The sequence below is a fragment of the Lolium rigidum genome, chromosome 2 (assembly GCF_022539505.1).
Source record: "Lolium rigidum isolate FL_2022 chromosome 2, APGP_CSIRO_Lrig_0.1, whole genome shotgun sequence".
Taxonomy (NCBI): Eukaryota; Viridiplantae; Streptophyta; class Magnoliopsida; order Poales; family Poaceae; genus Lolium; species Lolium rigidum.
Window position 1 is genome coordinate 105,128,136 of NC_061509.1, and position 23,610 is coordinate 105,151,745.

Sequence of the window (23,610 nt, forward strand, 5' to 3'; positions counted from 1 at the left end):
ATCTTTAAAAATACACTAGTACCAAACATGATCTAAATGAGGTAATATGTGTCACACATGCATAATTCCAATATTCTCTCCGATTCATATTACTTGTCATTAATATTGATGTATCTAGAACTAAAATATATCTAGATGCATCTATACTAGAGTCAACTAATATGAATCGGAGGGAGGGAGTATTAAAAAACTAAAATCCACTCATTTATTAATTGACCAAAAGGAAAGTATACTGCGGTAGTACAAATTTGTTATGCATAAATATAACGAAATGGAAACAATTCCTCACGTAAACAAATAAATATCACTCTTAGCCATGATGCACGATTGATGGCTGCCGTTTTCAAGCAGTTGGGTAGAATGGCGAGGTGGCGAGGCCACAAGTGCCCGTCGACCAAGGCACGTCCTTGGCGAGATAGATGTATCCCTGGTCACCCCAGTCGTTGCTCCACGAGTTCTTGGCAATCCAGTACTTGTTTCCCTTGCCGGGCCCCTCGCAGTAGCCGACGATGGTGACGGCGTGGTTCACCCTCGATGCATCGGCGGAGCAGGGGCCGCGGTAGATACCGCCGGAGTAGAACTGGAACTCAAACCCGCTGGCGTCAATGTACACCGTCACGGGCTGCCGTGCGACGGCCAGCGCCAGCTGCCGCTCATTGTTGATCGGCACGGCCTTGAATCCCTTGACAGACGCCTGGTGGTCGAACAATAGCTTGTCCACGTCGCACTTTCCATTGAATCCACTGTATGGGTACTTCGCCTCCGACGTGATGCCTCCGCGGGCGGCCACGAGAGCTAGGGCCGTGTCAACGCGGCCGCCGCCGCAGCCACTGCTCCCGGTGTCACAGTCCACGAGTTCCTGCTCCGACAAAGACACCAGCTCCCCAGTCCTGATCTTGTTCATGCCTTCGATCGCCGCCACAGCAGCGAACGCCCAGCAGGAGGCTGTCATTTCAGTTGAGAAAACATGCACACGATCGACAAGAGTAGTTCAGGAAACATGACAACATATAACTCTGCACGAAGGAATTAGCTATAGCCCGACTTACCGCAAGTGCCTTGAAACTTGACGCCGGTGACAGCGCCGCTGGAGCGCCAGTCCACACAGCACGGCTTCCAGGAGTGGTAGGGGAGAGGGGTGGGCGACGCGGCATGGAAGCCGGTGTTGTTGAACCCGGTGAACTGCTCCACGACCTCGGCAGGGGTGAGGTCGCCGAACCTGTTCATGCCGACCCTGACAGTCGTTCTTGTCTGCGGCCCGAACCCGCCAACGACGACGCTGGTGCTGGTCTGGCTGGCGAAAGCGCCGATGGAGTTGGTGTTCTGGTTGAAGATTTGGAACCGCTTCTCCTCCTCCTTGTGGCTCGGGTAGGTCTTGGAGTACTTGATCATCCACTTGGAAAACTTAGCCCTCGCCTCGGAATCCGAATGGTGGTGCGGCATGTTTGCCGCTATCAGCGATGCCTGCAGGAGGCTGGCGAGGCACAAGAGTAGGACAAGACAAGACGTGGAAGAAGCCATGTTGATTAGCTTAGGCTGTATGCTATTGCTTGTCTGGAATACATGCATAAGAGGCAATGTTTATATAGGCTCCTTGGTCAACGCATACAATATGGGTTAGCACAGCACGTCGCTCAAGCTGGTGGCTCATGAGCTATCGTGGGTGCTTGTATGAACCGGATAAGGCAATATTTTGAATGCTTCTCCCGTCAGTATCGACTTGGTTGATCCGTTGAACTCTGCAGAAACGACTTGCATGCCTCTGATTGGCTTGTTACCATACCAAGTTTAAACACATACTATTTTAATAAGCCTATGTTTTTATACAGACGTAATGCTCACAAATACACTGTAATTTTTTTTTTTGCGAAAACTGTATCTTATTACGGATGGTAAAATTCTTATTCGTGTACATATCATTTGAGGGACTTAGTAGCTATTGTGTTGTGCTCGATGCAAAAAAAAAAAAGGTTATTGCGTTGTGCTAGCCTCCTTCATGAGTTGCATTTTATTTTTACTTATTAAGCACCATGAAGGACTTTCCGATTTTTGGTACTCCCTCCATACCGGTTTACTAGGAAATTACGTATTTCGATAAAAAACTTTGACTACTAATTTAGTCAACACAATATAAGATATATATCACAAAAAATACTATTGAAAACTTCTTTTGAGTATGAATTAAATGGTATAATTTTTGTGGCACATATCTTATATTTTGTTGACAGAATTTGTACTCAAACAACTTTTTCGAAATGCGTAATTGCCCTGTAAAACGGTACGAAGGTAGTACGTCAAGTCGTCAACTAACTATTATGTCCATGTATAGTAAATGAATAGGTGTGCTTCTGAAATGCCACATAAGAAATAAAATTGTTTGTTAAGCATTTCCGTGTGGACAGGTCTTTGCCCTTAGTCGTCGATAATAGCTGTTGTTATTTCTCAAAAACAAATGGTGTGGTTATCCTTGCTGCATATACGGTATAATTAGTTCAAAAATTGTTAATGAAGTTCTACTTTGGTTATATTAGTTTACCGAGAAGAAACCATGACTTTTTAAGTCGAAAAAATGAGGTTCCTTCTAAGTTCTAATTACTGCCGAATGCATCCAAATATTTACAACACGTGGGCTTACCTAATTAGGCCCTGGCTGAGTTCTTGTTGACCTTTCCAATTCACTTTCATTTGACCTACACTTAGATTACCCACAATGTGAGTATCATAGGTAGTATCATGCATTCCATGCATGCAAAATGCTGATGTGGCAGTGTAATTAAGGATGAGAGAGAGTGTACTAGTATCATAGGTAGATACCGTATCATAGCACATACTACTAGTACAAATAATGTCAAGTAAATCTTGTACACATATTTGCATTGAGATTCTACAAAACAATTAATATATGGAGACTATAATACTAGTATATGATACCATGCATTGTGGAGATAGTAACATATAGTAGTATCATACGCATGATACTTCTATATGATACTATGCATTGTGACTAGTCTTATAGCTAGGCAAAGCCGCAAAGGTTCAGACAGTAGTTACCCACCCGTTTTGTTCTGAGTATATAATCTGTTGTGAGAAAGCTTCTACAAAATAAACAAAGAATAAGTTGATAGCTAAACAGAATAATAATAAAAATAGTGATACTTTCTCTATTCATGGTAATGTCAAAACAGTCAGAATAATTATTTGTGTACAGCTAATTAAATGTGTTTTCTATTGTGCAACGTGGCACGTTAGAAGAAGGTAGAATCAACCATTCTGCTAGTGGTAGATGGTAGTCGTGCGTCAATTTAGCATTGCACAACTTGCACTAAATGTTAATGGCAATTGGATTTTGGTTACGAATTTCTTGATCGCCGACCAGCTAATTATTGCGCTATTCATTTGTACGGGAGAACTTTCCATGGAGCAAAGCATTTCGAAAGCTCATTTAACCGTGGGAGTACTACTTATCTTGGTTTTTTTTTTTTTTTTGGAAATGTTCATCCGGCATGAACCATTTCAATAAAAAGCTTAGTTGCAAAAGTTATTTACAAAACACGATAGGCAATAGATAAATAATTACATCTCCGAATAAAAATAAAAACAGAAGAAGAGAGATAGAGATTAGAGAAGATTATAGTCCCCTGTCCCAAAATAATACAGCTAATTAAATGTGTTTTCTATTGTGCAACATGGCACGTTAGAACAAGGTAGGCTCAACCATTCTGCTAGTGATATGAGGTAGTCGTGTGTCCGTTTAGCATTGTACAACTTGCACTAAATGTTAGAAGGTGGGATAAACAATCTAAAGGTATAATAGATGCAATTCTATGGGGAGCTCACAACAATTTGAGCCTTGTGTCTGTTGGATCTTACCGGATGGTAAATCTTGGCCCATTTTTTTCTTCACCGTACCGCACCATATAAAAACGAGTCACCGAGTAGAAAACCCTAGCCTAGGTAGTTCATGTGCTACCATATTTGCTTCATGAAAATTATGCTTAAACTTAATTATCACAAACTTAGCAACCATGAGATAGAAATCATCAACAATAGCAGTTGCTACTCCAATAGAATAGCCTCCCTCATTCAAATTGGCAGAGTAGCAGATTACTTTGTTGCATCCCACTGCTTGAGCCAAGAGTAGTCCTTTCTTCAAAGCATACACTAGCCGACATCACATTATGAACAAACTCTAGGCTGTTGCCAGCAACGATAAATTTTTCCATGGCAGTCATCAATTACCGCGTGCAACCCCATGGGGAGCCCTCGACGATTTGAGCCTTGTGTCCGTTGGATCTCTAACCAGATGCTAAATCTTGGCCGTTATTTTTTTTTCACCGCACCATATAAAAATGAGCCACCCCGTAGAAAGCCCTACCCTAGGTAATTCATTTGCTACCATATTTGACTCATGAAAATTATGCTCGAACTTAACAAACTCAACAACCATGTGATAGAAATTATCAAGAATAACAGCTGCTACTCCAATAGAATAAACCTCCCTCAATCATACGCAGAGAAGCATATTACTTTGTTGCATCCCACTGCGTGAGTCAAGAGTAATCCTTTCTTCAGAGCATACACTGGCTGACATCACATCATGAACAAACTCCAGTCTGTCGTTGCCAACACCGATAAATTTTCCCATGGAAGTCACCAATTACCACGCCTGTAGTGCCCTATATATCGTCGGCATCGAAGGAGGCATCCACATTGAACTTTACAAAGTTTTCTAGCGGCTTAGTCCAGCCCATTGTTCGCATTTTTGGTTTTGGAGAATTGGCTCCAATAGCTGCCAGATCCTTCACATTTTCTCCATGTGTTGCTTGCCCTCTCTCCCACCGGAGGTACCAGCTGGTGATGGCGACGAGTTCAGGTATCTTGGACGATACCAAAATCGTAGGAAACTGGTGCTCATCACATAAAAGAAATTCCAGCATGGCTTGTCATGTACGATCAATTCAGCTTGAGTTATCGATCAATGCCCCCAAACCTAGCTTCTTCCTAAAGAGTTTAGCATGTGGTCATTGGAAGAGCATGTGCTTGGTATCTTCCACACGACCACACCAATCTCACATAGAGGGCATTGGAAATTGGCTTTTACATGCCTATTTGCCAGGACAGCTCGACATGGTATTGTTTCCTGCATTAGCCTCCAAAGATAAAATTTAATCTTGGAAGGGTCCTTTAAAATCCATATCGTCTCCCACATTGGATGATTTATAGCACCAACACATTGGCCATGATTAAATCTTAGTCCGATCAGGCTTTCGATCTCATTCAACATGATAAGCTGGCCGTACAGAGTATCTGTGCGTCTTGGTTAAGCTCCATCCCACGAAATCATCCATTTCATACAATGGTGATTGAAATAGCCAATATTCTGCATGCATTAGTTCGTCATAAAGTCTACTCAATCAGCACATCATCCCATGAATTTGTGGTGGGATCGATTAGTTCATGTACTCTGGTTTAAATATTTTCCCCTTGAGTGTGAAAAACTTACATGAGTGACAACCATGAATCCACACACCTTCCTATATATTGGTACAATTTCCTTGACTAACTCGCCAAATATGTTTCATTTTGAAAGTTTGTATACCAACCCAAATGCTTTCTTAAGTGAAGGAGCTACGCTTTTTCATTGGAGCATTTAGGAGAACCCTAGTACAAAGAGATTCTGGTTCCTCCAAAAGCCTATAGTCTTGTTTAGCTAACAATATTAGATTAAAGCAGTGAATATCTCTGAAGCACATACCGCCTTGCTTCTTTGGTACACATAATTTCTATTATGCTAACCAATGCATCCTCTTCCGATTAGCATTGTCAACCCAACATAAATTTGACATCACTGTAGTGATTCCTTTACAGATTTGTTTTGGAATCTTGAAAATCGACATTGCATAAGCTGGTATTGCTTGAGCTATCGCTTTGAGTGGCACTTCTTGTCCACTGGAAAATAGAATCTTCTCTTTCCACCCATTGATTCTTTGTCATACCTGGTCTACCAAGGCATTTGTTAGTAAGTGCCTCTGTCATAATGTCATAGTTTGTGCATATGGGCTCCCTGTCCTACATAGGGGTGTTCGGACTAAAGAAAATACTGGACTTGGATGTACTGATCAAGTGTCCAGATACTCAGTGGTAATAATCCATAATACACTCAGTGGTAATAATCCATAATACGCTTGAGGCATCCATCATTCCCTCGTTGACAAGGTTTAACTTGTCAATGCCTACAAGTTGTAGACTAGGGTCTCGCGGAAAGTAGAGGGCAAGTAGATCTCGAAGGTTCAGCCGAAACAAGTGCTCGACTATGAAAACTAGGGTTTGTGTTGACAATGATTCGATGCTTTTTTTCTCCCTCGGCTCCACTTTATATAGGAGGTAGAGCTGAGGCTTTCGTATCGCTCAAGTTACAAAGTCCGCGAGGTTATACGAATCCTTCCCGTATCCTATATAACTAAGAAGTTCATCCCCACTAACTTATTTCTCTTGACATGCAGCATATCCAGCTCAGCAATCTTTCCATGCATCCTATTCTTTGCATGCGCCAACTCACCAGAAACTGCTGATAGACACTCCCGTGCCATTTCCTGCATGCACTCTGATTACCAGGTGAGAATGACCAGAAGCCTAGGCGCGGTACATTATTCAGCCGTGATGCAGGCTCTTAAAATCCAAGTTACGTGCAACCTTTAGCCTTCCATTGTTCTATTTCCTCTCTTACAACTGCAGCCACAATTAGTGCTTCGTCTTCTTATCTAAGGTGGCATTTCTCTTCGTCTCCCACAAATCAATGGAGGCACTTGCATATTTCTGCAGAAACTTCTGTGTTTAAGTGTCGTGGTCCGCCACTACGCCTCAACACATGCTTGCCGTTGCAAGCCTGCGACCTTTTGGCCTTCCACTATCCATCGGCCATCGCTCTGTATATTTTCTGTACAATCCCGTTATAGACTGCCCACCTCCTCCTGAGTCCTCATGGTGGCACCAGGAATGACCTTCTCTCTGCTCTGCTCCATGCCTCACTCCATATCAACCATCGGAGCATCAACTCCCATGCTAGCTGCTCATCTATTCAATACCTTTCTTGGTAGCCAACGTTGTACTGCTCCTTCTACTGGTAAATCAATTATTGAGAACAACTGGGAAGAATGGTACGTCATTCTTTGTCCTCTAAAAACCGTTTTGATGTGTCTCTCTATTTTGTATTGCAGGTATCATCGATTGTTTCTCACGACCTGGCATCAAAGATACCCTCTCTACGTACTACACTTTTCCTCTGCTTATGCGGTTATGCCCACAGCAAGATTGTAACTACCATTAGTATTATCATTGACTAACATTCTAGCACATTGTTTGCATCAGTTAATTGATTGTCTACTCTCTTTTTTTCTTTTCAGTTTTCCCTAGATATGCAGCTCTGTCCAGTTTGAGTTTCACCGCCACTCTTCTTGCACTAGAAAACCGGTGCCTTGCCTGGATTGACACCGTGATTTCTAGGCATGACTTCATAAGTGCCAAACACCGCTTCTCATCATGGATCAAGTAGTCGGGCTGAGCCCTAACCGATGCCTACCATATGGTTTTTTCTGTAACCTGTGCAGGTGTTACAACTTATATGAGCATTATTCTTCTTCAAAGATTCACAGAAAATGTTCATGGTATTTCATCGAGGTGCACAGAAAATGGAGACTTGGTGAGTGCAAAAATATTTGTGTGGCGTTCGTAGATACTAAAATAAGCCATGTAATTTTTATTTACATAAATTTAAACGTCTTGACTAATCTCTTGGAAGTGTCAGTTTGTCACCACTGCAGGTTGGAACTATTATCTATGTTTGCTTTTGCAGTGGAAGAATAGCCATGTTGTAAGCGATCATAATTTCTTACAATTCACACTTTCTTCTTGCAAAAGTGAAGGAATTACAGGGTAGGAAACTGATTCATCTATTACATCATCGTTGTACAGAACATGAATCCCCAGGATACTGGAAGTGGTCATTTGATAGGTAAGGACATATGTTGAACTAAAAACTCATATTGAGTACTTTTTTGTATGCACCTATGGTTGTGGAACCAAACATCATGTGATCTCTTATTTCAAAAGATCAGGACAGTTTGATTGCAAATTATATTGTAGATGCCATCTTTTTTTTTCTTTCTCCTGAAATATTTAAATTTCTAACAAATTATTATATATAAATGTCCCGCAGCAACATGCGGGGAATCATCTAGTTATTACAATACTCTATTCCTAGTCTATCTGTACTTCCCATATCGACGCTTGTTGGGCTTTCGGGCTTCATAAACTTTGGGTCGTGGGCCTCCAGCCATCCTCGGGTATTTTATTCGGCAGGCCCATTCCGGATGCCTATGTCAGTAGCCCCCGAGATTTTTCTTGAATCGTAGAGTCACTACGCCAGATATCATATTCAGTGACAAAGTTCGTGATGACAAATGGCTGGTCTGCCATGTATTAAGGTAAGTAGGTGACGGATTGGCTATTTTGTCACGTATGATCATACATGCATGACGGCATGAAATTTTTTCATGGTTAACCGATGATGAAACTGAGTTCGTGGTACATTAGTCCGTCATTGATTAGTGGTGAGACCAGGTTGTCGATGTGAATGTAGAAAAGCAATAAACTAGTTCAACAAATAGGAAAAAAACATGCCTATAAGAGAATCAAACTAGAGACGTTTGAAGTGGAATTGATCGGGAAGTACTACCATTATACTACAATCCGTTTGTGTTACTAATTTTGTATGTAATAATTTTTATATAATTATTTACGGCAATATATGACAATGATATAATAAAGTCTATGGCTCAGTAGCAACTGGATTAATGGACAGGTTTGTCATCCATGAACATCATATGTTTGTCATCCATGAACATCATAGATGACGGATAAATAATCGTCATCCATTCTAGGTTTGACAATGACAAACAAATGTAATCTGTCACCAGAAAGTAATCTATGACGGAGATTCCATGACGAACCTAATGACGAACACATTTTGTCATCCGAGAGTAATACATGACAAATTTGGTATATTAGGTGACAAAAGCTGTTTTTCATTAAAAATAATATGTGGCGTAGTGAGTCGAGTAAAATCTCCACCGTAAAGTCAATCCATAAACTCTTCGAATCACCATAACATTTTATCTAGAACATTTATATTTTGTACAGGGATAACAGTAGATGGGGCTTGTTCATCTGACGGATCAGGTACCAGTTAACTGCTCTCGTGGAAAACCCGCAAATACCTACTTCAAGTTCAAGTCCCTGGACTCGACCTCGGTATACTGGCGTAATTCGACATGTGCCGCTTAAGGTATTACCACGAGCTGAATTCCAGTCATATTTTGTCGAGTACCTAACTCGTCCGCTAGGATTTTTCTTCACATCTGTTGACACGGATAAAGTAGTAGAGCGCATTCCTCTACGATACCACGCCTCACAGGACGGATCCTGGGGACTGATACGCGTACAGCACGCGTCCGTTGGGAACCCCAAGAGGAAGGTGTGATGCGTACAACGGCAAGTTTTCCCTCAGTATAAAACCAAGATTTATCGAACCAGTAGGAGCCAAGAAGCACGTTGAAGGTTGATGGCGGCGGGATGTAGTGCGGCGCAACACCAGGGATTCCGGCGCCAACGTGGAACCTGCACAACACAACCAAAGTACTTTGCCCCAACGAAACAGTGAGGTTGTCAATCTCACCGGCTTGCTGTAACAAAGGATTAGATGTATAGTGTGGAAGATGATTGTTTGCGAGAAAACAGTAAAAACAAGTATTGCAATGAGATTGTATTTCAGTATAGAGAATTGGACCGGGGTCCACAGTTCACTAGAGGTGTCTCTCCCATAAGATAAACAGCATGTTGGGTGAACAAATTACAGCTTGGGCAATTGACAAATAAAGAGGGCATGACCATGCACATACATATTATGATGAGTATAGTGAGATTTAATTGGGCATTACGACAAAGTACATAGACCGCTATCCAACATGCATCTATGCCTAAAAAGTCCACCTTCAAAGTTATCATCCGAACCCCCTCCAGTATTAAGTTGCTAACAACGGACAATTGCATTAAGTATTGCGCGTAATGTAATCAATAACTACATCCTCGGACATAGCATCAATGTTTTATCCCTAGTGGCAACAAGCACATCCATAATCTTAGAGATTTCCGTCACTTCCCTGCATTCACGGAGACATGAACCCACTATCGAGCATAAATACTCCCTCTTGGAGTTACAAGCATCTACTTGGCCAGAGCATCTACTAGTAACGGAGAGCATGCAAGATCATAAACAACACATAGACATAACTTTGATAATCAACATAACAAGTATTCTCTATTCATCGGATCCCAACAAACGCAACATATAGAATTACAGATAGATGATCTTGATCATGTTAGGCAGCTCACAAGATCCGACAATTAAGCACAATGGGGAGAAGACAACCATCTAGCTACTGCTATGGACCCATAGTCCAGGGGTAGACTACTCACACATCACTCCGGAGGTGACCATGGCGGCGTAGAGTCCTCCGGGAGATGATTCCCCTCTCCGGCAGGGTGCCGGAGGCGATCTCCTGAATCCCCCCGAGATGGGATTGGCGGCGGCGGCGTCTCTGGAAGGTTTTCCGTATCGTGGCTCTCGGTACTGGGGGTTTCGCGACGGAGGCTTTAAGTAGGCGGAAGGGCAGGTCAGGAGGCGGCACGAGGGGCCCACACCCTAGGTCGGCGCGGCCAGGGCTTGGGCCGCGCCGCCCTATGGTGTCGCCACCTCGTGGCCCCACTTCGTCTCCTCTTCGGTCTTCTGGAAGCTTCGTGGCAAAATAGGACCCTGGGCGTTGATTTCGTCCAATTCCGAGAATATTTCGTTACTAGGATTTCTGAAACCAAAAACAGCAGAAAACAGCAACCGGCACTTCGGCATCTTGTTAATAGGATAGTTCCGGAAAATGCACGAATATGACATAAAGTGTGCATAAAACATGTAGATATCATCAATAATGTGGCATGGAACATAAGAAATTATCGATACGTCGGAGACGTATCAGCATCCCCAAGCTTAGTTCTGCTCGTCCCGAGCGAGTAAAACGATAACAAAGATAATTTCTGGAGTGACATGCCATCATAACCTTGATCATACTATTTGTAAAGCATATGTAGTGAATGCAGCGATCAAAACAATGTATATGACATGAGTAAACAAGTGAATCATAAAGCAAAGACTTTTCATGAATAGTACTTCAAGACAAGCATCAATAAGTCTTGCATAAAAGTTAACTCATAAAGCAATAAATCAAAGTAAAGGTATTGAAGCAACACAAAGGAAGATTAAGTTTCAGCGGTTGCTTTCAACTTGTAACATGTATATCTCATGGATATTGTCAACATAGAGTAATATAATAAGTACAATATGCAAGTATGTAGGAATCAATGCACAGTTCACACAAGTGTTTGCTTCTTGAGGTGGAGAGAAATAGGTGAACTGACTCAACAATAAAAGTAAAAGAATGGTCCTCCATAGAGGAAAAGCATCGATTGCTATATTTGTGCTAGAGCTTTGATTTTGAAAACATGAAACAATTTTGTCAACGGTAGTAATAAAGCATATGTATCATGTAAATTATATCTTACAAGTTGCAAGCCTCATGCATAGTATACTAATAGTGCCCGCACCTTGTCCTAATTAGCTTGGACTACCGGATCATCGCAATGCACATGTTTTAACCAAGTGTCACAAAGGGGTACCTCTATGCCGCCTCGTACAAAGGTCTAAGGAGAAAGCTCGCATTGGATTTCTCGCTATTGATTATTCTCAACTTAGACATCCATACCGGGACAACATAGACAACAGATAATGGACTCCTCTTTTATGCATAAGCATGTAGCAACAATTAATTTTCTCATTTGAGATTGAGGATATTGTCCAAAACTGAAACTTCCACCATGGATCATGGCTTTAGTTAGCGGCCCAATGTTCTTCTCTAACAATATGCATGCTTAACCATAAGGTGGTAGATCGCTCTTACTTCGTGACAAGACGAACATGCATAGCAACTCACATGAAATTCAACAAAGAGTAGTTGATGGCGTCCCAGGTGAACATGGTTATCGCACAACGAGCAACTTAATAAGAGATAAAGTGCATAAGTACATATTCAATACCACAATAGTTTTTAAGCTATTTGTCCCATGAGCTATATATTGCAAAGGTGAATGATGGAATTTTAAAGGTAGCACTCAAGCAATTTACTTTGGAATGGCGGAGAAATACCATGTAGTAGGTAGGTATGGTGGACACAAATGGCATAGTGGTTGGCTCAAGGATTTTGGATGCATGAGAAGTATTCCCTCTCGATACAAGGTTTAGGCTAGCAAGGTTATTTGAAACAAACACAAGGATGAACCGGTGCAGCAAAACTCACATAAAAGACACATTGTAAACATTATAAGACTCTACACCGTCTTCCTTGTTGTTCAAACTCCATACTATAAATTATCTAGACCTTAGAGAGACCAAATATGCAAACCAAATTTTAGCATGCTCTATGTATTTCTTCATTAATGGGTGCAAAGTATATGATGCAAGAGCTTAAACATGAGCACAACAATTGCCAAGTATCACATTATCCAAGACATTTTAGCAAATTACTACATGCATCATTTTCCAATTCCAACCATATAACAATTTAACGAAGAAGAAACTTCGCCATGAATACTATGAGTAAAGCCTAAGGACATACTTGTCCATATGCTACAGCGGAGCGTGTCTCTCTCCCACAAAGTGAATGCTAGGATCCATTTTTTATTCAAACAAAACAAAAAACAAAAACAAACCGATGCTCCAAGAAAAGCACATAAGATGTGATGGAATAAAAATATAGTTTCAGGGGAGGAACCTGATAATGTTGTCGATGAAGAAGGGGATGCCTTGGGCATCCCCAAGCTTAGACGCTTGAGTCTTCTTAGAATATGCAGGGGTGAACCACTGGGGCATCCCCAAGCTTAGAGCTTTCACTCTCCTTGATCATATTGCATCATACTCCTCTCTTGATCCTTGAAAACTTCCTCCACACCAAACTCGAAACAACTCATTAGAGGGTTAGTGCACAATCAAAATATACATGTTCAGAGGTGACATAATCATTCTTAACACTTCTGGACATTGCACAAAGCTACTGAAAGTCAATGGAATCGAAATATCCATCGAACATAACAAAACTGGCAATGCGAAATAAAAGGCAGAATCTGTCAAAACAGAACAGTTCGTATTGACGAATTTTATCGAGGCACCAGACTTGCTCAAATGAAAATGCTCAAATTGAATTAAAGTTGCGTACATATCTGAGGATCACTCACGTAAATTGGCATAATTTTCTGAGTTACCTACAGAGAAAACAGCCCAGATTCGTGACAGCAAAGAAATCTGTTTCTGCGCAGTAATCCAAATCTAGTATGAACTTTTCTATCAACGACTTTACTTGGCACAATAAAACACTAAACTAAGATAAGGAGAGGTTGCTACAGTAGTAAACAACTTCCAAGACACAAAATAAAAACAAAGTACTGTAGTAAAAACATGGGTTGTCTCCCATAAGCGCTTTTCTTTAACGCCTTTCAGCTAGGCGCAGAAAGTGTGTATCAAGTATTATCAAGAGACGAAGTGTCAACATCATAATTTGTTCTAATAATAGAATCAAAAGGTAACTTCATTCTCTTTCTTGGGAAGTGTTCCATACCTTTCTTGAGAGGAAATTGATATTTTATATTACCTTCCTTCATATCAATGATAGCACCAACAGTTCGAAGAAAAGGTCTTCCCAATATGATGGGACAAGATGCATTGCATTCAATATCCAAGACAACAAAATCAACGGGGACAAGGTTATTGTTAACGGTAATGCGAACATTATCAACTTTCCCCAAAGGTTTCTTTGTAGAATGATCAGCAAGATTAACATCCAAATAACAATTTTTCAGCGGTGGCAAGTCAAGCATATTATAAATTTTCTTAGGCATAACGGAAATACTTGCACCAAGATCACATAAAGCATTACAATCAAAATCATTAACCTTCATCTTAATGATGGGCTCCCAACCATCCTCTAGCTTTCTAGGAATAGAGGCTTCGCGCTCTAGTTTCTCTTCTCTAGCTTTTATGAGAGCATTTGTAATATGTTTTGTGAAAGCCAAATTTATAGCACTAGCATTAGGACTTTTAGCAAGTTTTTACAAGAACTTTATAACTTCAGAGATGTGGCAATCATCAAAATTCAAACCATTATAATCTAAAGCAATGGGATCATCATCCCCAATGTTGGAAAAAATTTCAGCAGTTTTATCACAAGCAGTTTCAGCAGTTTTAGCAGTTTCAGGCAATTTCTCGCGCTTTGCATTAGAAGTGGAAACATTGCTAACACCAATTCTTTTATTATTAATAGTAGGAGGTGCAGCAACATGTGTAGCATTGGCATTACTAGTCGTGGTAATAGTCCAAACTTTAGCTACATTCTTCTCTTTAGCTAGTTTTTCATTTTCTTCTCTATCCCACCTAGCACGCAATTCAGCCATTAATCTTATATTCTCATTAATTCTAACTTGGATGGCATTTGCTGTAGTAGTAATTTTATTATCTATATCCTCAGGTTTAGCAGCCATTTTATTAATTAAAGAAGATTGTGACGCAGACATATATGAGATTCGGTTTTCAGCATTCGCAAGTTTAGTTTGCAACCCGTGAGATTTCCATATTCAGATTTTCAAGTTGATTTCCTATATTCTTCAACAAGGTAGATTGCTCATTCATAGTTTTAGTAAACAATTTATTTTGCTCATATTGTGATTGCATAAAGTTCTTGGTGGATCTTTCAATTTCTAACATCTTTTCCTCATTAGGTGAAGCGTATCTACCATAAGAGTTACCATTAGCAGGATATGGCATAGAGTTATTGTAATTGTTATTCTTAATGAAATTCACATCAACATAATCTTTTTGAGCAGCCAACGAAGCTAACGGAACATTATTAGGATCAACATTAGTCCTACCATTCACAAGCATAGACATAATAGCATCAATCTTATCACTCAAGGAAGAGGTTTCTTCGACATAATTTACCTTCTTACCTTGTGGAGCTCTTTCCGTGTGCCATTCAGAGTAGTTGATCATCATATTATCAAGAAGTTTTGTTGCTTCACCAAGAGTGATGGACATAAAGGTACCTCCAGCAGCTGAATCCAATAGGTTCCGCGAAGAAAAATTCAGTCCTGCATAAAAGGTTTGGATGATCATCCAAGTAGTCAGTCCATGGGTTGGGCAATTTTTAACCAAAGATTTCATTCTTTTCCATGCTTGTGCAACATGCTCAGTATCCAATTGTTTAAAATTCATTATGCTACTCCTCAAAGATATAATTTTAGTAGGGGGATAATATCTACCAATAAAAGCATCCTTGCATTTAGTCCATGAATCAATACTATTCTTAGGCAGAGATAGCAACCAATCTTTAGCTCTTCCTCTTAATGAGAAAGGGAACAATTTTAATTTTATAATGTCACCATCTACTTCTTTATATTTTTGCATTTCACATAGTTCAACAAAATTATTGAGATGGGCAGCAGCATCATCAGAACTAACACCAGAAAATTGTTCTCGCATAACAAGATTTAGTAAAGCAGGTTTAATTTCAAAGAATTCTGCTGTAGTAGCAGGTGGAGCAACAGGTGTGCATAAGAAATCATTATTATTTGTGGTTGTGAAGTCACACAACTTAGTATTTTCAGGAGTACCCATTTTAGCAATAGTAAATAAAGCAAACTAGATAAAGTAAATGCAAGTAACTAATTTTTTTGTGTTTTTGATATAGCAAACAAGATAACAAATAAAGTAAAACTAGCAACTAATTTTTTTGTATTTTGATTTAGTGCAGCAAACAAAGTAGTAAATAAAACTAAGCAAGACAAAAACAAAGTAAAGAGATTGGGATGTGGAGACTCCCTTGCAGCGTGTCTTGATCTCCCCGGCAACGGCGCCAGAAAAAGAGCATGATACGCGTACAGCACGCGTCCGTTGGGAACCCCAAGAGGAAGGTGTGATGCGTACAGCGGCAAGTTTTCCCTCAGTATGAAACCAAGGTTTATCGAACCAGTAGGAGCCAAGAAGCACGTTGAAGGTTGATGGCGGCGGGATGTAGTGCGGCGCAACACCAGGGATTCCGGCGCCAACGTGGAACCCGCACAACACAACCAAAGTACTTTGCCCCAACGAAACAGCTGAGGTTGTCAATCTCACCGGCTTGCCGTAACAAAGGATTAGATGTATAGTGTGGAAGATGATTGTTTGCGTGAAAACAAGAGAACAAGATTGCAAGAGATTGTATTTCAAGATAGAGAATTGGACCGGGGTCCACAGTTCACTAGAGGTGTCTCTCCCATAAGATAAACAAGCATGTTGGGTGAACAAATTACAGCTTGGGCAATTGACAAATAAAGAGGGCATGACCATGCACATACATATTATGATGAGTATAGTGAGATTTAATTGGGCATTACGACAAAGTACATAGACCGCTATCCAAGCATGCATCTATGCCTAAAAAGTCCACCTTCAGGTTATCATCCGAACCCCTCCAAGCATTAAGTTGCTAACAACAGTACAATTGCATTAAGTATTGCGCGTAATGTAATCAATAACTACATCCTCGGACATAGCATCAATGTTTTATCCCTAGTGGCAACAACACATCCATAATCTTAGAGATTTCTGTCACTTCCCCAGATTCACGGAGACATGAACCCACTATCGAGCATAAATACTCCCTCTTGGAGTTACAAGCATCTACTTGGCCAGAGCATCTACTAGTAACTGGAGAGCATGCAAGATCATAAACAACACATAGACATAACTTTGATAATCAACATAACAAGTATTCTCTATTCATCGGATCCCAACAAACGCAACATATAGAATTACGGATAGATGATCTTGATCATGTTAGGCAGCTCACAAGATCCGACAATTAAGCACAATGGGGAGAAAACAACCATCTAGCTACCGCTATGGACCCATAGTCCAGGGGTAGACTACTCACACATCACTCCGGGAGGCGACCATGGCGGCGTAGAGTCCTCCCAGGAGATGATTCCCTTCTCCGGCAGGGTGCCGGAGGCGATCTCCCGAATCCCCCGAGATGGGATTGGCGGCGGTGGCGTCTCCGGAAGGTTTTCCGTATCGTGGCTCTCGGCACCGGGGTTTCGCGACGGAGGCTTTAAGCAGGCGGAAGGGCAGGTCAGGAGGCAGCACGAGGGGCCCACACCCTAGGTCGGCGCGGCCAGGGCTTGGGCCGCGCCGCCCTATGGTGTCGCCACCTCGTGGCCCCACTTCGTCTCCTCTTCGTTCTTCTGGAAGCTTCGTGGCAAAATAGGACCCGGGCTCGATTTTGTGATACTGGCTTAATTCGATATGCGCCGCTTAAGGTCTTACCATACACCGAATTCCAATTAAATTTTTATCGAGTACCTAACGCGTCCGCTAGGATTTTTCTTCGCGCTACGATTGACACGTGATAAAGTAGTAGAGCGCATTCGGGTGTGATACCACTCCGCACAGGATGGATCCCGGGGACTTATCTTCGTAAAATATGACGCCATTCAGAGATTTTATCGCGACGGACGTGCTCCGAGAATATATTGTTGAGTGCCTTTGACGGCTGCTGGAATGGTATATTTATTCGATTCATATGTTGACATACTATCTTGACTTCCCGATGGGAGTACATAAAGAGTTATGTATAACTCGAAAATGTACGATGATACTTCTTCTCATATTTCATCGGGTACGCGGCCAGCATACCCGATGGGAGTAGCCCCTGAGGCTACAGCCAAGTGCTTGTACTTGATTGTAGGCTCAACTTCTATTGTCTTGTCGCTATTTTGTTAGCCTTCCTTTCTTCTTCTTCTTCTTCTTCTTCTTCTTCTTCATCTTCTTCTTCTCTCTCTCTCTCTCTCTCTCTCTCTCTCTCTCTCTCTCTCTCTCCTTTTCTCTTTTTTGTTCGTTTGCTGCTCCCTTTCTTTTTCATTTTATCGGGTGCGCGACCAGCGCTCCCGATGGGAGTAGCTCCCAAGGCTACAACCAAGTGTTTGCACTTGGTTGTAGGCTCAGCCTTTGCTATTTTTCAACAACTCTATCTTTTCCTGTGTGATCTTGTCCTCTTGTCAGAAGTATGAACAATACTTCTGATAAGAGTAGCCCCCGAGCATATGAGCAAATGCTTGTATTTGATCATAGGCTCCCGAAGTTTCTCTGTCGGAACACTCGAGATTTTCTTGTCGCTATATTTGATAGAAGCACTTGAAGTTTCCTTTGGAATGACATCAGTGCTGACGATAGCCACGATTGCCTCCTTGGAAAACCACGGCTCCTGTCACTTCACTGAGACGTGGGCCCGAAATTCTGCACCATCGACACGTTGCGCAAGTGGGGGACACATGTCCTCCGTAATTTCCGGCACACGCGCAGTAACTTCTGTCCTTTAACTTGAAGCTGAAAAGACCGATCTGGCCTTGTGGACACGCGTAGGGCTAAAAATCATCTCCTTTTTATCCAACGGCGCGACGGATCGACTCCTCGTTATAAAGTCATCGCATCTTCTACCTTTTTCCCCTTCGTCGCGCTGCACATCTTCTTCCTCTCTCTACTTCCGCCATTGCCGTTCCACCAAGCTCCTCAAGCCCTCGCTCTCTTTCACCCCGCCGCTCCACCAAAGCACTCCCTCATGCCATCGCGCATGAAGCTAACAAAGCACATAGCTCCAGGCACCAACGCTTCGATCGAGAAAGCTGAGGTCTCTGGATGGGAGCGATCCAAGATCTCCAACCAGTATCAAAGGATGCTCAAAAAACTTGGCCTGCTGAAGAAGCAAGATTCGTTGATCTTCCCTGGCGACGAGAGCTTCCCGCGTCCTCTAATCGGATACCGGATAACTTTCATTGACCATCGCATTCGTGGTCTCTCCACCCCTATCCACGAATTCCTCTGTGGCCTTCTCTTTATTTACGGGATCCAGCTACACCAGCTGACCCCGAACTCCATCCTCCACATCTCCATTTTTATTACCTTGTGCGAGTGTTTCCTCGGCACCCACCCTCATAGGGGCCTATGGAAATGCATTTTCTACCTCCGGCGCAACAACTCTCGAAACATCGTCTACAATGTAGGCAGCATTTGTATCAGCGTTCGTCCCGATGTTGACTACTTCGACGTCAAATTCCCCGACTCCGTCCAAGGGTGGCGCAAGAGGTGGTTATACATCTATGACGAGTACACACCCTCCTAGGAATATGGCATCGCACCATTCGAAGCTGCCGAGGAAATTCAAAGGCATCGATCTTGGGACTCAGAGGCCACTGCCGAAGAAAAGGCGGCCACTGAAGCCTTGATGAAACGCATCCATCAGCTCCAGAACAACAATGGAGAGGAACTCTCGGGTGTTCAGATAACTGCGTACCTCCTTGGGATCAGAGTGCAGCCTCTGCAGGCTCGCAAACCCCCCTGGATGTACTCTGGCGAGAAATATGTCGATCGCTTGTCCAAGGATCTCTCTTTGAAGGACTTGGAAAGGCTCATCCGACGTTTTACTTCCTTGAGAAAAAAACACGAGGTTCCTTCCTCTTGCCGCGTGGAGCCATATAGCGCCTCCCACGCTCTTCCCGAAGTAAGTAGCCGTCCTTCGAGTTGCTTAACTATTTTTATCAACTGCTTTTTGTTTTCCTTGTATAATCACCTTTATCTTTCTTTTGCATTTTACAGGGCCACCAAATTTTATCTTCTCTACCCCCCTTCCTGAAGGTGGAGAGGTAGACGATCGGCAAATTGTCACCATCGATTCTCAGGAACCTCTTCCTGAAAGTGAAGCCACGGGATCTCAGAAATCTGCGGGTTCCTCCGAAAGCGGCACCAGATCTAAGCAATCTCAGTCTGGTCCCTCCATTTCTCCTCCTCCTTCTACTTCTCCTGGGCGCAAGAGGAAGAGAAACGATGTCTAAGACTCTGGCGCCTCCAAACCTTCTGAACTGGCTGCCGAGGAATCTTCACCTGAAAAAGCGGGTGCCTTCGACCCCTACGATGACGCTGGTGCCGTTAGCTTGTGAGTTACTTTATTGTCGTGTTTTCTCCATCTCTCTTTATTTTTTCTTCGGAATACTAATCTTCCTATATTGGCAGATCTGAAGATGAAAAAAAAGAAAAACCCGCAGTTCATGGTACGGCTCCAACGAGCACATCCAATACCATGGTTCTTTCTGAAGAACACCGCACTGCTGTGGAATCTTCGCCTCCCCCTCAGCAGAACATGGAAATGTCGACTCCTATGGCAAGCCCCCGAGCCCCCTCGCCGAAGAAAGCAAGGACTAGGGCTGGTGACAGTCATGAGATTGTTGCGGGGAGTTCTTCGACTCCTTCTTTGGACGATGTAAGTCTTCTTTTTCTTTGGTTCACTATTTTGTATTACTCGTCTATTTTTCTCTTCCCATCTGTGTCTTTGACCGTTTGATGATTTTTGCCTCTTCTGAACTTACTTTCTGATGTTTACTCTTTACAGCCTTTGATGAAGCATCTCATCAGCCTTGGAACCCAGTTTATTGGGATCTGTGATGAAGCCGACGATTTGAAAGGTAGAACCCGCCTTCTTTTTAATGACTCGCTTTCTTCGCCTAGCACCTATTTCTGTTTTCTGATTATTGGTCTTTGCTCTTTGACTATCTTTTCAGAGGCGCTCCACCGAGCCGAAGAACGTGCTGACGCACTTGCGGCTAAGCTAAAGCTCAGCGAAAAGGCTCGCGAGAAAGCTGAAAAAGATGTCGCTGCTGTTGAGGATCTCCGCCAGAGACTCCAAAATGCTGAGAACGCTTTGAGCGACAAAATTGCTCAGCAGATCGAGCGTGAGAATGCCATAGTAGATCGGTTCGACACCCAGAATCGGAGATTCACTAGTAAGCTTTCTTCTTCACCTGCTCCTTTGTGTTTATCTTGATTTTGTTCCTCTGAATGTGGATGGACTTGTATTTTGTTCCAGCGGGAAGGATGGGTGAAGAATTTACTTTCCATGAGGAAGTCGAGGATCGTCTTCTCGACACACTGTCAATCCTGGAGTTGAATGGCGACTTAGCGCGCACCAATATTTCTAATGCTCGTGTCGCGTTTAAGCGCCTTTTTCCCGAATTCTTTCCTAAGGAAACATAGCCGGAGATTTTCTCTGAGCTCGTCCAGCGCTTCCTGGGTAAGGAAGATCCTGCTTTGGTCTATCGGCAGGAGAACTGGAAGGTTGGAGTCGAGGGAACCATCGCCTTGGTGGCCGACAGCCAGCAGGACGTCCACTGGGCGAAGGCTGGTAGCCCCAAAGGGACGAACAAGGAGAAGTGGAAAACTTTGGTGAAGGTTTCCAAGCCCCACTCGAAGAAAATCCTCGCCTTCTTGAGCCCGAAGCCTGCTGCATCCACTAGCACTGCCAGGACGGAGGTCAAGTAGACCAACCCGTCCCTATTTTTTTCTTTTCCTTTTGTAGTTGTCGCTTTCTTTGTGATCTGCGACTATCCACCTCGACTCGCTAGGAGTTGACTTTTGTAAGGGACCTTGATGGCGTGTATTTCACACGTTCGTTGGGCAAGCCCAAGAGGAAGGTATGATGCGCACAGCAGCAAGTTTTTCCTCAGAAAGAAACCAAGGTTTATCGAACCAGGAGGAGCCAAGAAGCACGTTGAAGGTTGATGGCGGCGGGATGTAGTGCGGCGCAACACCGGAGATTCCGGCGCCAACGTGGAACCTGCACAACACAACCAAAGTACTTTGCCCCAACGAAACAGGTGAGGTTGTCAATCTCACCGGCTTGCTGTAACAAAGGATTAACCGTATTGTGTGGAAGATGATTGTTTGCAGAGAAAATAGTAAAAACAAGTATTGCAGAAGATTTGTATTTCAGTATTAAAAGAATGGACCGGGGTCCACAGTTCACTAGAGGTGTCTCTCCCATAAGATAAAAGCATGTTGGGTGAACAAATTACAGTCGGGCAATTGACAAATAGAGAGGGCATAACAATGCACATACATGACATGATAAGTATAGTGAGATTTAATTGGGCATTACGATAAAGTACATAGACCGCCATCCAACCGCATCTATGCCTAAAAAGTCCACCTTCGAGGTTATCATCCGAACCCCTCCAGTATTAAGTTGCTAACAACGTGACAATTGCATTAAGTATGGTGCGTAATGTAATCAACAACTACATCCTCGGACATAGCGCCAATGTTTTATCCCTAGTGGCAACAAGCACAACACAACCTTAGAACTTTCGTCACTCGTCCCAGTGTCAATGCGGGCATGAACCCACTATCGAGCATAAATACTCCCTCTTGGAGTTAAGAGTAAAAACTTGGCCAGAGCCTCTACTAGTAACGGAGAGCATGCAAGATCATAAACAACACATATGTAATAACTTGATAATTAACATGACATGGTATTCTCTATCCATCGGATCCCGACAAACACAACATAGAGTATTACAGATCGATGATCTTGATCATGTTAGGCAGTTCACAAGATCCAACAATGAAGCACAATGAGGAGAAGACAACCATCTAGCTACTGCTATGGACCCATAGTCCAGGGGTGAACTACTCACTCATGACTCCGGAGGCGACCATGGCGGTGTAGAGTCCTCCGGGAGATGAATCCCCTCTCCGGCAGGGTGCCGGAGGAGATCTCCGTAATCCCCCGAGATGGGATCGGCGGCGGCGGCGTCTCGCAAGGTTTTCCGTATCGTGGTTTTTCGCATCAAGGGTTTCGCGACCGAGGCTTTAAGTAGGCGGAAGGGCAGAGTCGGGGGCCCGACGAGGGGCCACACCATAGGGCGGCGCGGCCCCCTAGGCCGCGCCGCCTTGTGGTGTCGCCACCTCGTGGCCCCACTTCGTATGTTCTTCGGTCTTCCGGAAGCTCCGTGGAAAAATAGGCCCCCGGGTCTTCGTTTCGTCCAATTCCGAGAATATTTCGTTACTAGGATTTCTGAAACCAAAAACAGCTGTAAAACGAGAACCGGCACTTCGGCATCTTGTTAATAGGTTAGTTCCAGAAAATGCACGAATATGACATAAAGTGTGCATGAAACATGTAGGTATCATCAATAATATGGCATAGAACATAAGAAATTATCGATACGTCGGAGACGTATCAAGCATCCCCAAGCTTAGTTCTCGCTCGTCCCGAGCGGGTAAAACGATAACAAAGATAATTTCTGAAGTGATATGCCATCATAACCTTGATCATACTATTTGTAAACATATGTAGTGAATGCAGCGATCAAAACAATGGTAATGACATGAGTAAACAAGTGAATCATAAAGCAAAGACTTTTCATGAATAGTACTTCAAGACAAGTATTAATAAGTCTTGCATAAGAGTTAACTCATAAAGCAATAAATCAAAGTAAAGGTATTGAAGCAACACAAAGGAAGATTAAGTTTCAGCGGTTGCTTTCAACTTGTAACATGTATATCTCATGGATAATAGTCAACATAGAGTAATA

The 23,610-nt window shown here is 42.7% G+C and overlaps 1 protein-coding gene across 1 annotated transcript; it reads right to left on the minus strand.

Moving 5' to 3' along the window:
* Positions 1 to 343: 343 nt before the first annotated feature.
* On the minus strand, positions 344 to 1,521 carry LOC124687049 (ervatamin-B-like). Its single transcript, XM_047220906.1, has 2 exons — positions 1,050 to 1,521; positions 344 to 945 (listed from the first exon to the last, which is right to left on the minus strand). Exons 1-2 carry the CDS (start codon positions 1,519 to 1,521, stop codon positions 344 to 346), a joined length of 1,074 nt encoding a protein of 357 aa, XP_047076862.1.
* Positions 1,522 to 23,610: the final 22,089 nt, after the last annotated feature.

Coding starts and splice junctions, on each gene's coding strand:
- LOC124687049 (XM_047220906.1), bottom strand. CDS start 1,521: ATGGCTTCTTCCACGTCTTGTCTTGTCCTACTCTTGTGCCTCGCCAGC. Junction 946..1,049: donor CAAGTTTCAAGGCACTTGCG/GTAAGTCGGGCT, acceptor CTGAAATGACAG/CCTCCTGCTGGGCGTTCGCT.